Genomic DNA, 14241 nt, shown 5'->3' on the forward strand with positions numbered 1-14241 from the left:
CCAAACAACTTTATGAAGAGGTATAAAAGCCATCAATATTCATACATTCATACATGGATTCACATTCACATACATTCTCATATATTCAAGCAAAGCCTCAAGCAACTAATTCTCTTGCATAGTGTTCTCTTTCTACACATTGTACTGATTTTAGCATCGGAGGGGCCTTCCTCGGCAACACCCCCGAGGCTAGTTTACGTGTGTTTACTGTGCAGGAAACCTTCGGCCCAGCATAACTTGGACCGAATCCAGTCTTCTCCGTTTTAGCGGACCTTCGGCAAAGTCCCATTGTTTTCACCCGAAACAGGAACTATAAAAACCAAAGGTTCAATAATTACATTTGCCTTAGAAAGGAATAGAAACCATAACTTGTGACATGCATCAAGCTAAAAATTAACTAAGAAAGAGTAGAAATTAAGCTAAGATAGTAAGATACAATCAATTGACGCTAGTCTTCATAATCATAACATCATCGTTAATTATTTTTTTTAACACTCTTATATAGGAGACCATTGACAATGTCTTGAAATCGCAAAAACGCAACTTCCCAAGTCCTATCGATAACCACCATGGTTAATCACTAATCATCACATTATACACCAATAAAACATGAACAGATGAACTTATACTTTAGCAATTTAATCACTAAAATATAGCCAATCACCATTCTTTTTATAGTAAGTCATCATATTGCATTTCCATATTACAAATTTCCAACCAACCGTTCTCCATACTTATACACTTGCTATAATTCTTGACATGCAACATTACAACTAGTAAAATCAAAAGACGTGGACGAAATCGTAATCCGTCCCAACATTATCGTGGTCAACGTTGATAGTGTAATTCGAATCTAGTCGGGTCGGATCCGAGTAGGTACATGACATTTGAATCATGTATTGAATTACAACCAAATTTAGTTGATATACTACCACTATCAAAAACTGTAATCACCCACATAATAATATAACACATGCATGTACCATGCATCGTTTCACCATCGATCGTCTCTACAATTAAAATATGCAAAATCCACATGCATTAACCAATCATTTATATAAACAAATCAATAAATTAAAATACCCAAAATTATTCAGTAATTACTGAATTAAAACAGAGAAACCACAAATGTAATAACATAAAATTAATTATAATAATAACAAAAAAAAAACTAACTAGTACATTACATAGATAAATAATGTAACATTGATTAAACAACAAGCTTATAATTTAAATTAACCAAAAAAAAAAACCTACATCTCTGTTTCTTATAATATTAACAACAGAGGAGAGAGAAAGGGGTAAAAAAAACTGCCGGGAAATGACGTCATCATTTTCCGGCGACCGGAATCTCACTGAACTAGTGTTGTTGAAGTTCATCAAAGGGGAGTAGGGGGTTAATTTGAATTTTCCTCACCTGCCTGTGTCATTAGAAAGCGTCACAGACCAATGTAGACCCTCCACGTGGACACCCTCCTGATATCGGGTTTCCGGGTCAATCAACCGGGTCACATCTGGATCCACCGAGCGAGTTGCGTAGGGTTGACAATTCCAGGAATATGGGTCCCATCACCCTTCAACAGTTGCGCCACGTCAGCATAGCTCCGGTTTGCCACCCGACCCAAACCCGGTCTGACCCGGCTTTCTTTTGGGCTCAGCGGCTGAACAGGGACAGCTTCGGCTCGGGCCGGGTCAAACTTCTGCCCGAATAAGGTCCCTTTGGTTAGAAACTCATGGGCCATGTAACCCGCCAAAAGCCGGTTCGATGAAACCGGACCCGAACCCGAACCCGGTTCAACCATCCTTGGTGAAGACGACGTCGTACTGTTGTGGTTAATATTATTATTATTACCCACTAAAAGCGGTTTGTGTGAACTTCCAAAACTACCCTTGTGATTGTAAAAGGATGAATTCTCTAATTCTCCTCTATCTTTGCGCTTTCGTGTGGCTGTTACCACGCTACGACTCGTGTGGTTCATCATCGCTGTCCGTTATTTCAAGGGTATAATTGTTATTTCACCTCGAAAGATTTTTCCCCTTTTATTTTAATTTTTTTTTGGAGGGTAGTGGTTTAAAATAAGAAAATAGGGGTGTATTTGTTACATCAGGGAAATGGCGTTTTTTTCGGATAAAACCGTAATTTCACAACAATTTAAAAAAAAACAAAAGGATAAATTTTTAATTTAAAAAAAAAAACAAAAAGTTTTATTTAAAATTAATAAAAAAAAAAAAAAAAAAAAAAAAAGGGTGGCCGGAAAATAGGGAGAGAGAAAGAGTGAGGGAGGAGAGAGAAGAGAGAAGAAGGGAGAGAAGGGGAATAGAAAGAATGTGAGCACGGAAGAAGTTGGGGTATTTATATAAGATAGAGTAATTAAATGACCTTATTATTTCAAGAAATATCGAGAATGCCATTGTGTAACGATGAAAAGACAAAATTGACCTTGTTATGTTGATTGAACTAGGCCCAAATAAGGTGTGGTCCAATCCAATATGAAGGTGATAGTTTGGTAACGACATGGTTTCGAAACGAATCTTGTATTTGGGATATCATAGACTCATACTATAGAAATATAAAATGCAGATATATAACCAATTAAAAATCACTCACCTTTTTCTTTCTTATTTCTCTTTTTTTTTTTTTCTTTTTTTTTTTTTGGGGGGTGGATCTTATATGATTTGTTTGCTTTTTAAATTAGGGTTGTTGGATTACAATAAGTGAATTTTAAGGTGTGATTAGCTTTGATATTCATTTATCATATGTAACATTGCAAGTCAGTTCTAATACGTAGCATCTTTTTTGAGAAAAAAAAATTACTAAAGGTTATTTTATCGAAAAAAATAAATCAAAATGTAACTCTAACTATGTGAATTAATTTATGGTCGTTTTGTACCTGGATTGGGATGGGTAGAATCTTCAATTCTATAAGGTTTTAAAACAGTTTTGTTATCATAATTCCTTTTCTTAACACTATTCACATTTTTCGTAAGGAATGATTGTATATGAAAGTATATGAATCGAAGATATGATAGATTCATCTTGGTTTGATCAAATTATTGAAATATACTTATTTGTGTTGGTTAAACTTCAAATGAAATAACATTATATATTTTCTTCTGAATTCAATGTTTGTAAGGAGGAGATGATGTTTCAAGGGGGTGTTGACCACTCAATAATTGATTAATGTTGAGTTGCTCGATTTACCATAGCAAAAATTACAATCATTCTTGGAAGAACAAATTGAATTTGTTTGGCCTACTCTATTACTAATTGATAATTGTCTGGGGCAATCATTTTTTTATTTTTATTTTTTAATATAAAACTACCTTGATTAATAAATGTGGTACATAATAACCCGGTATAACTGATTTACCTAAGGATGATTGTTCAATTAATCGTGGATGAATCGATGGATTATATGATCGAATATATGAATGCAGATGATGCTCCATCAATTATTACGAGTGTCTATTAAGTCTTTCTACATCTCATTTTATTAAATGTTTTTCTAATTTAAAATGAATTGTATGTGTTTATTGTTTCCTAGTCAAACTCATAAATAGTAAGCACATTGATATGGTAGGTCTTAATTACCTACACAGTAGAAAGGTAATCCAGTGTTCATGATGAATCATGCATTGATTTTGATCAATGATCACAATACAACAAACTTCTTTTATAAAATATGCATCATCGTCTAAGACATCAATAATCCTCAAATATTTCACGCTCGCACATACTTAATTTGACATAGTTATACATCACCTTTACCTTTTTTTTTTTTTCCTCTTTTGTTTTTTCTTTTGGGTTTTTCTACCTAGTAACCTTGTAATATTCACTTTTTCAAGCTGTGGTCCCCGCTTTTCAAACTTCCACACTGTTACTTCAAGGTACATTAAGTGATTACGCTGTAACCTTGGCGTTAACCTTCCGTTAGCTGTTGCCGTTAGTGGGGCCCACTTTACACATATTAAATTTTTTTCGATTTGCGTGCTAAAAAAAATTCTGTTAGAAGTTTTAGGGGTCATTTTAACCCTTAAGGATCCAAATCGAGCACAAATTTGGAAAAAAAATAACGTAGAAGCCCCATTTTGTGAATTCGGATTTTTGTAGTTAAAATTAGAATTCACAAAATGGGACTTTTACGTTTTTTTTTTTTTCTTTTTTTTTGTCAAATACGAGCTCAATTTGAATCATTAAGGGGCAAAATGATCCCTAATACCTTTAACGAGATTTTTTCAGCACGCAAATCGAGAAAAAAATATTAAAAAGTACAAAGTGGGTCCCACTAATGGTGATCGTTAACGATAGGATAACGCCAAGATTACAGCGTAATCGTATCTTGAGATTACAGCGTGAAAGTTTGAAAATGAGAGGGCACAACTTGAAAAGTGAATATCACAGGATTACTATGTAGAAAAACCTTTTTTTTTTCTCTCTCTCTTTTAACTGATCTAACAATCCAAATTCGACTAGACATTGAAAACCACGACTCATGTTAAGCTTGAAATAATAGAGCATAAGATGTGCTAAGAATACAGAAAAATTATTATTTTGATTATAAAAGTTATATTCCTTTTTCATGTCATTAAATGACATTGTTCTTCTCAATTTTTTTTTTGAGGCCTCCAATTTTTTTTAATAGTACAACACCTACAAAATATTTAAAACGACCCTGGTACGAGATATATCTCATTGAAAATTTTCAAATTGAAAATAAGAGAATGAATATGACTTAACTATATTCTAACTAATCTAAATAAAGAAGTGGAAAATATAAGAGGTAAAGTCAAACGTTTCCACGTTGAGTGACTTAAATTGATTAACCAATAATATAATTATGTTACAACTAATCATCTTTATAGTGGGTTTATACTTCTGCTTTTTACAATGTTTGCAAAGTATTGTTGTTTTTTTGGTATTTAGAGAGCCACAAGGGTGAGTGTTGAGAATCGATCCAAGGATCACTTGAAATCGGGAGGGAAGTTTTAACCACTTGAGTTATCCCCCATTCTCAAGTATTATCGTTTTGATTGATTTATATGAAGTATTCCGAACTATTCCAAATTGCGTGACTACTTAATTAATTTTAACATTTTATTTTATGTTGTATACTTGTATAATGCATTATTGTACGCTTGTATAGAATCTACATTGTACTCGTGTATTAGTGTTTCATTAACAATAAAGCCCAATAAAAAAAATTGTTTGGTCATTAGGAAACTCAAAAGAAAAAAATTTCAATTCAATGACAAACTGAGAAAGTGAAAAGACTTGACCTAGCTAGATGAAAAATTCTACAATAGTCGTTTGAAAAATGACTATTTTCTCCGTTTCGTAATAATTGCAACACTTTCCTTTTACATTCGTTTCATAATAGTTGCAACACTTCCTATCTTAGTAAGGACCCACTACTATTATATTATTTCTCTCTACCACTTACCCCACTTGCATAAATATTTGATTACTTTGTAACACTCCCAAATCTCCCTCTACGAAAATACCAGTATAATACGTATAATTATATCGTAGATATAGATTTAGGCGTATTATCGCCGCGTGATTACGCAAGGCTACCAAAACTACTAACCAAAACCAATACTTTGCAGCGGAAACTCAAACTCTTTCTTTATTAATAATAGATATAAATAGAAATCGTTGTCATGAGTACTCATAAATAAACAAGGACCAACATTCCTAATCTAGGTGAAGAACATCCCGGAACTCCCATATGCTCAAACATTGACTCCACCTGAAAATAGCAAACACTGCTTACCATTACGGTAAACAGGGCGAACCAAAACAAATATGAAATACGGATTAGCAAAATATGCTAAGTACGATAAGTGCAAGAAAAGTAAACTCAATTTATTTGCAAACATGCTTTTAAAACCATTTCCAATGTTACTCCAATAATTCTAAACTCAATATTCCAAAACCAATTCCAATAATTCAATAATTCCAAGCTCATAATTCCAAAACCAATTCCAATAATTCAATAAAACGATTTACAAAATCAATTCCTCTTTTTAAAACCAATTCCTCTCCCAAGTGTGCACACCCCCCAAGCTAGTCTCCTACTATTTCAAGGCTATTCTCGAGGAAAGACTCGGTCATGCAAAGTCCAAAGTCTTATCAACCAAATCCGCATAGTGGGATACTCTCAATATGCTTGTAAAGCTTTAATAATAATAATTCAATAAATCCTTTTCAATTCAATAATTCCAATGTAATTCAAAACCCCTTTTTATTTAATTCAACACTCTTTCAAAACCAAATCTTTTAAAACATGATAAATAATTTTAATCATTAAAACATGATATAATAATCAATCCTCCAATTTATTCATCAAAACCAATTTTTAAACATGCTTTTATTTCATAAATCATAGTTCAATTCAATCATCATAAAAATCATATAAAACATGCTTATTCAATCCAATCAATTTTAAAGGTATCTAGCCACCTAAACGTACCTTTGATCCTTGCTTAGCACACACAAAAGAACTTTCAAGAACTTCGATCAAACACACCCTACAAATAAATATAATCTTAATTAATATAAGGTTAACAAATAATCACAACAATTAAATTAAAAACCCCCAACTATATGTACATGAGCCTTTTAAATTAATTTTCATAAACTTGAATAAAAATTTGATTTTATTTATAAAACTACTCATAATAATTTTTTAAAATCCCCCATAATAATAATAATTAATTAAATAAGAGAAGAGAAGAAGAAGAGGTAGAAAACCAAGGAAAAAGAAGAAGAGAGGTGGCGGCAAGGGAGGCGGCAATTGGCGGCTGGTGGTGGCGCTGGTGTTTGGTGGTGGTGGTTGGCGCAAGAACAAGAGAGAAAGAGAGAAGAGAAATTAAGAGAGAATTAGAGAATTTGGTGTGAGTGTTTAGCCATGAATCAATGGGTATTTATAGGCTAGCTCATGCAAGAATTATGGTAGGAGAATGTAGGAAGAATTACGGTAAAAAGAATTAAGGAAATTACTTGGAGAAGAGAGTTTAAGAATTATGGAAAGTTTAATATTAAGGTGATTAAGAATAATAAAATTAAGGAAAGTATGTTGTCATGAAAAATAATATGGCAAAAGGAGTTTGCTTGGGGAATAATCAAGGATGAAATAAGGTAGGAAAATAAGATGATCAAATATTTAGAAGATGGGAAATAAGAATTAAGGAAAATAATAGATTTAAGGGAGATAATTAAAAATACAATTTACCAAAATAAATCACCCAAAAATCCATCATGGTGGCCGAAATTTTTGAGCTTCCATAGCTCAAAATTTTGGACACCCTATGTAGTATTTAGGGAAATATTTTGCTATATTTAAGGGATTAAAAATAATTGTGTAAATAATATATTTTGTATAAAATAAATTTTTTTTTTTTTGAGGAAAACCAAACGATGTTAATCATTAATCAATGGACAAAGCGTCCGAGAGTACATGGGGGGAAATTTCCGGAGGACAATGGTTCACCCATACTTGCTCTACACCAAAAGGCCTAAACTTAGCTAAATGATGAGCAACGTTGTTGCCATCTCTTTTAACATGAACCCAAGCGAAAGAAATAAAATCATTACATAAAAATAAAATATCCTCTAGAATGCCATCAAGATCAAAGAAGTACACCGCTCCTTTGGATAGACGATTCACAACCACTTGGCAATCGGTCTCAAGAATCACTTCTTTGTAACCATACTTCCTGGCAAGTCAAACAACAAAGCACAAAGCCTTTGCCTCAGCTATTTCAGGTGGCCACCAAGCTCTCATTCTACGAGTCGTAGCCAGCAAAACCTTCCCTTCAGCATCACGAGCGACTACTCCCAGCCCTGCCCAGGCATCCTCAACTAATGAGGCATCCGCATTTAGCTTAATGATACCCCTGGTAGGAGCTACCCATCTCTTACTGCTACGCCTTCATTTCACAGGCGAAGGTGCATATATTTTCTTCCTGTATTGCCCGAACTCCTCCACATACCTGTTAACACGAGCCAAAAGAATGGCATTTGGAGTGAATTTATTTTCGAACTCCTTCAAGTTTCTCTCTCCCCCAAATACTCCATGCAAGAAAGGCTGCACGTTGTCTGAGCTTCACATTTACACCATCCCAGCTCACAATTAATTCGCACATATGAACAGGCTTTTTCTCAGCAACTCAGCGCAGCTACTATCAGCCCAGAGCTCAAGGACTCGTTGACATTCAAACAATGCGTGAGAACTAGTTTCTGCCTCACACCCACACCATGGACATACAACCTCATCAATCATATGGCGGTCAACAAGGAGAGCTCGAGTAGGGAGAGTTCCAGTGCATAGCCTCCACAAAAAATGCCTGACTTTGGGTGTCACCTCAAGTCCCCAAATAATTCTCCATACTTGATGAAAGTCATCCAAGTTGCAACCTTTGCCAAGCATATACGTCGTTTTGGTGGAATACAAACCATCATTTGAAAAAGCCCAAGTTAATTGATCATTAGGCTCCCTTAAAATTAACGGAATAGAGAGGATACATTTTTTATCCCTCTCATTAAAATGAGAAGTAATCAAATCCACCTTCCAGTCAAAGGTATTAAAAATCAATAAGGTCGCTCACCTGATTTAAACCTTCACAAGGCTCGGTTGTGATGTATCTTCCAAGCTCATCCGCTACCCAAGGATCTTCCCAAATGCTCACTATCGAACCAGTCCCTATACGCCATATAACACCTTCTCTAACCAAAAATTTCGAACTCCATATGCTACTCTATGAGTAACTACCCGCATAATCAAGAGAGGCATTCGGGTAGTACTTAGCCTTCATTACCTTGTTAAGGAGCGAGTTTTCATTGAACACAAGACGCCACACTTGCCTACCAAGAAGTGCATCGTTAAGTACACTCAAGTCACGGAATCCCATCCTTCCTGAGCATTTAGGAGTACACATAGCTGCCCCAACTTCGCCAATGGACCTTCCTTCTCGTACCCGTGTGACCCCAAAAGAACCTAGCCATCTCGCTTCCAATCTTCTCTATGACTGAACATGGGAACTTATAAACTCCTATTAAATATGTTGGAATAGCTTGAATGACTGTTTCAAAAGTATTTCTTTCCCGGCACAAGACAACAATTTTTCTTTCCACCCCTGAAGCTTTTTCCATATTCTATCCAAGAGAGCAACAAAAATAGCTTTTTTCGAACGACCAACCACCGTAGGAATCCCAAGGTACTTCTCATGCCTATCAACAAGTCGCATATTCAAAACACTCATCAAATCCTCTCCTTGATCTTGTCTAACTCCTTTACTAAATGACACTTCCGACTTTTCATAATTAATTTTCTGCCCGCATGCTACTTCGTACTTATTGAGAATATCAACTATGGTTTCGCATTCCCGTCAGTTAGCTCTAGCAAAAAGAAGGCTATCATCTGCAAAATGAAAGTGAGAGATGATTGACCCATTGTGACTTGCTTTGGCTCCATGCAGGACCACGGACTGAACTTTATTCTGCAACATAAGAGACAAAACATCTGCCACTAGAATAAAAAGTTAAGGGGATAGGGGATCCCCTTGCCGTAAGACCTGAGTTGGAGCCACATCACCACAAACTCTCCCATTAATAATGAAAGAGTATCTCACTGTTGATACACACATCATGACTAAATTCACCCATCTACCATCAAACCCCATAGTGAGCAACAATTTACACAGAAAACCCCATTCCACCCTATCATAAGCCTTACTCATGTCCAGCTTCAAAGCCACCGTGCCCTTCCTACCCTTACTCTTCTTCGTTGTATAAAACAATTCCAAAGCAATAAGAGCATTATCTGTAATTAGCCTTCTCGGCACAGAAGCACTTTAGTTCTCATAAACTATCCCAGGCAAGATTAATTTCAATCTCATCACAAGCACCTTCGAAACAAGCTTATAAAGGACATTACATAAGCTAATCGGTCTGAATTCTGCAGTCACTTTCGGTTCATTCACTTTCGGGATAAGGGCAATATTAGTTCTATTTACAAGGTCAAGAGATGAATTACCATGCAAAATATCACTAACAAATTTTGTCACATCATTCCCAACAATATGCCAAAATTTCTGATAAAAATAGCGTGCATACCGTCAAGACCAGGGGCTTTGCAGGGGTGCATTCGTTGTAGAGCGGCAAATATTTCATCCTTCGTATAAGGCTTAAGCAAACTAACATTTTGATCTGGAGATACATATACGGAGCTTTGGACATGCTACAAAACCTCATCAAGGGCCAACTCCGAGGGCATTCCCGACTCAAAAACACCTCTAAAGTAATCGGTAATTCCTTTTTCAATCTTCTTTCCATCTTTCTGCCATTCCTCATCCGCATCAAAAATCCCGGCAATGGTATTTTTCTTTTTTCGTTGTGAGGCTTTATGATGGAAATAACTCGTATTTTTATCTCCATCTCGAATTTCAGCCACTCTAGAGCGAATGTACCAGTGTGCCTCTTGCTTTTCATGGAGAGCATTAAGATCTTTTTCAAGTCGAACACACTCATCACAGCTAGCAGGGGATATCACAGCCTGCTGGGCAGCTCGAAGTGCTGCTTCGGTGTCTTCAATTTTACGCCCAAGGTCATCAAACTTATCTCTGCTCCAAGCCAACAATTTGCTCCCAAATGTCATCAACTTAGCAACTACACTTTCACCATCCCCATCACTCCACACCTTGCGCACGGTCTCCTCACATTCTTTGTCAAGAAGCCAAGCAGTCTCGAACATGAATCTTCTTTTGTTCTTTTTCTTCCGACCATTGTTGGTCTCAAAACGGGTAAGAATGGGCGAGTAGTCTGAGAAATACCTTAAGAGATGCTTGACATAAACCCCGGGGTGGAGTCTAAACCATGAGGGTATTGCAATGAAACGGTCAAGTCTTTCACGAACTTTGGTTGAAGCCGCATCACCCCTTTTCTAAGCTCACAAGTATCCATAGCTTCACAGAAATTTTCCATCTCCCTTCTATCACGATCTGAACCCCCTTCTTTCTCTTTATACTAAAGAATCTCATTAAAATCTCCCCCAAAAATAATTGGCAGAGATACATCTTCACACAAGTGTTGGATGAGCTTCCAAGTACGATGCTTATTAGAGGTGTCCGGCCATCCATATAATCCCATAAATCTCCATTTCACTCCTCCCTTTGTAACATCGCCACAGATATGGTTATGAGAAAAAGAAACAAGTGAAAAGTCCACCTTCTCGACATTCCAAAATAAACATATACCTCCCGATTTACCCCTACTCGAAACTCCAAAAGCGTTTGAATAACCAATCCTATCTTTAATACCTTCTGCATCTAATTTACTGATCATAGTCTCCGAAATAAACACTATGTCAAGGGCATAAAGATTGCTCCATTTGCAAAGCCTACGAACTGACCAAGGGTTGCCCATCTCCCAGCAGTTCCAGCATAAGAAACTCATTGGACTTGGCGGGATTGGTCTACGCCAACCTTCGCCATTATATCATCTTGATACTCAAAACCCACCTTCATTCACTTCCCCTCATTTACTCCTCCATCTTCCAAACTATCTTGCACAACACTAGCTCCCCTCTTCTGTCCCGTACCTACTTCCCCACCTCCACCTAAAGACCCCACTTCAAATCGTATTTATTCTTTTAAAAGCTCTCCGCCCACTAGGCTTCACATAAGACTCCTTTGTTGCAGCAAAGACAAAATTCTGACTTTGCTTAGGCTCCTTATTTCCACCTCTCTCTTTACTCCTTATAGCACCCTCTCCTTCTCCCTCCAAAGTATCAGCAACTATAGTCTCTCCCTCCTTCTGAACACGAAGAACCAGTTCATTCCTTGATTTTGCAACACGCTCCTCACGCATAGCAGCTTCTTTAGTCACAAATAATTGCCGCTTACCCTTAGTAACGTGCTCTAACTCCTCTACTTCCTTTGTTCTTCCCTTCCTAGGAGAGGCTCTAAGGAAAATCCCCCACCCCAGCTGCTTCTCTTTCTACTCATCCGACACAGCTAGACAGTCCTTCTCGGAGTGTCCAATCACACCACAAGCAAACAAAAGTACGGCAAACACTCACATTTAAATTCAATTTTTAATTCATTTCCACCTCTGTCTCGAATTCTCTGGTATCTACGCAAGGGCTTGTTCACATCAATCAGAATCCGGACTCTTTAATATCTATTTAAGCCAAGGGCATCCTCCTCCATCTCCATAATCTCGCCGAGCAACCAGAGTCTTAACATATTCATCTGATCGACAATTGAAGGGTAATTTGCTCACCCTCACCCAGGAGTGAATTGCAAATTCACTTGGTCGAGTTGTTCATCCCCGCGAACCTCGTTCAACACCAACAAGTGGTTGTCCCAGCACCACAACTGCCCTTTAAAGATTTTCTCCTTATCGCGCCAATGGAAAAATTGGAAAGCATACAAATTAGGGCTTAAGGTTCGAATAATTAGCCCCTCTGACAGAGCCCAGACTTTCACCATCGTTCGTTTAAAAGCCTCAACGTTGTAGGGACGAGCAGTGCACAGCCTCCCCACCAACAACAATTTTGGTTTTCCTTTGTTTTCGGACATTCAATGTCTCCCAGGTCAATCACACTACCATCATCCTCGTCCAGTCGAAGGGACGAGCACTTTTCAATTAAGTCATTCGCCATGAAATCGGAGTCCGATCGTACGGAATGAAGGTCATCCTTTCTCGCAAAGGAGCAAGCCCTATCTTTCGAGGGAGTTTTTTAATCACTGGCCTGTAATATACAATCTATATAATCTATCTATTTGTATATACTGTATAAAATTAAGAGAATACCAATTATTCACTAAATAATTTAGCTAAGAAAATCATATTATCCAGACTAGAAAAATCCGAAAATCATAGCCAAATCAATAGGAATTTTCGGACCTCTCAATTAAATAACAAAATATAATTTACTTAATTAAAATATCCGAAATATATATATCCGGTTTTTGAAATAAATTAAATGGATGATAAATCTTATTTAAAATCCAAATATAATAATTAAGGTTTAAAATACTTTTGGCGCCAAAATTCAAATATCATTTTGGCTCCAAAATTCAAATAATAAAATAAATTACTAAAATACCTTTATTAGAAAATAAAAATTAATTAATTAGATAATACGTTTCCAAAATACGGGGTACTACAATTTTTCTCTCTTACTAACCCCACTTAGGCCTCGTTCACTTCACCTTAATTTTGCTGAATTGAAATTATTTTTGCTGAACTGAAATTATTTTGACTGAAGTGAAATTAATTTTACTGAACTTAAATTATTTTTACTGAACTGAAATTATTTTTACTGATTCTTTATTATATTTGTTCTTTACAACCACTGATTTTTACTAAAATGAAATTATTTTTACTGAATTGAAATTAATTTTACTAAACTGTCTTATTTTTACTGAACTAAACTTTTTTTTACCAAACTGAAATTATTTTTACTGAATATTATTTTTTAAGGTGAAGTGAACAGGGCCTTATACTACTTTTTTTTTAATTATTATTATTCCTCTCTCCTACTAACAATAAAATATATTCCCATCAACTATATTTTATATTATAAAAGTCACCCTATATGATCCCAGCCCTATAAATTTACTAAAAATTTGTGCAAGACTACTGTTGCTATTAATACGAAACGAAGGGAGTATCACAATTTTTAAAATTGGACGGCTGTGATTTAATGATTTTTTAATGCTAAAAAATAATTAAATTTCAATTTCCTTATTTTAGGAATTCAATATTAATTTTTGAAAATTAACTATTCTAATTTTTTTTTATTTTTTTCGAATTATATCATGAAATTCGTTTAAATTACTAATAAAATTAAAAATCAGAAAAATAAATTAAATTTTTTATCAGAAAATAATTAAATTGGAATTTAATTCTTATTAAAATTAAAATATAATTCATTAAATCTTAACCGTTTATTTTAAAAATTATGATTGTCAACTTTCAAGTGACAACCATAGAATCATTCCTAGCTAGACGTAGTCCGACCTATAAGGCTTACCAAATACCAATGTTGAGACTTATCAAAGTTGTTTGTATTTTATTATTTGTTTATATTTATTTAATTTGGCCATTTGTCACTTTATTACTCCGTATTTGCAGTCCTAGTATAGGTTTTATTTGCGTCACAGACCTTACACTATTATTGTAGTTACAAAAACCAAAGAGAATACGGGAAAAATGAAATTATATGTAATTAA

The 14241-nt window shown here is 35.4% G+C and overlaps 1 protein-coding gene across 1 annotated transcript; it reads right to left on the reverse strand.

Moving 5' to 3' along the window:
• Positions 1 to 1129: 1129 nt before the first annotated feature.
• On the reverse strand, positions 1130 to 2248 carry LOC110717785. Its single transcript, XM_021896550.1, has one exon. The coding sequence runs from the start codon at positions 1980 to 1982 to the stop codon at positions 1509 to 1511; it is 474 nt and encodes a 157-aa protein (XP_021752242.1). The 5' UTR covers positions 1983 to 2248; the 3' UTR covers positions 1130 to 1508.
• Between the last annotated feature and the right edge of the window lie 11993 nt (positions 2249 to 14241).

This window comes from Chenopodium quinoa, unplaced genomic scaffold (assembly GCF_001683475.1).
Source record: "Chenopodium quinoa cultivar QQ74 unplaced genomic scaffold, ASM168347v1, whole genome shotgun sequence".
Taxonomy (NCBI): domain Eukaryota; kingdom Viridiplantae; phylum Streptophyta; class Magnoliopsida; order Caryophyllales; family Amaranthaceae; genus Chenopodium; species Chenopodium quinoa.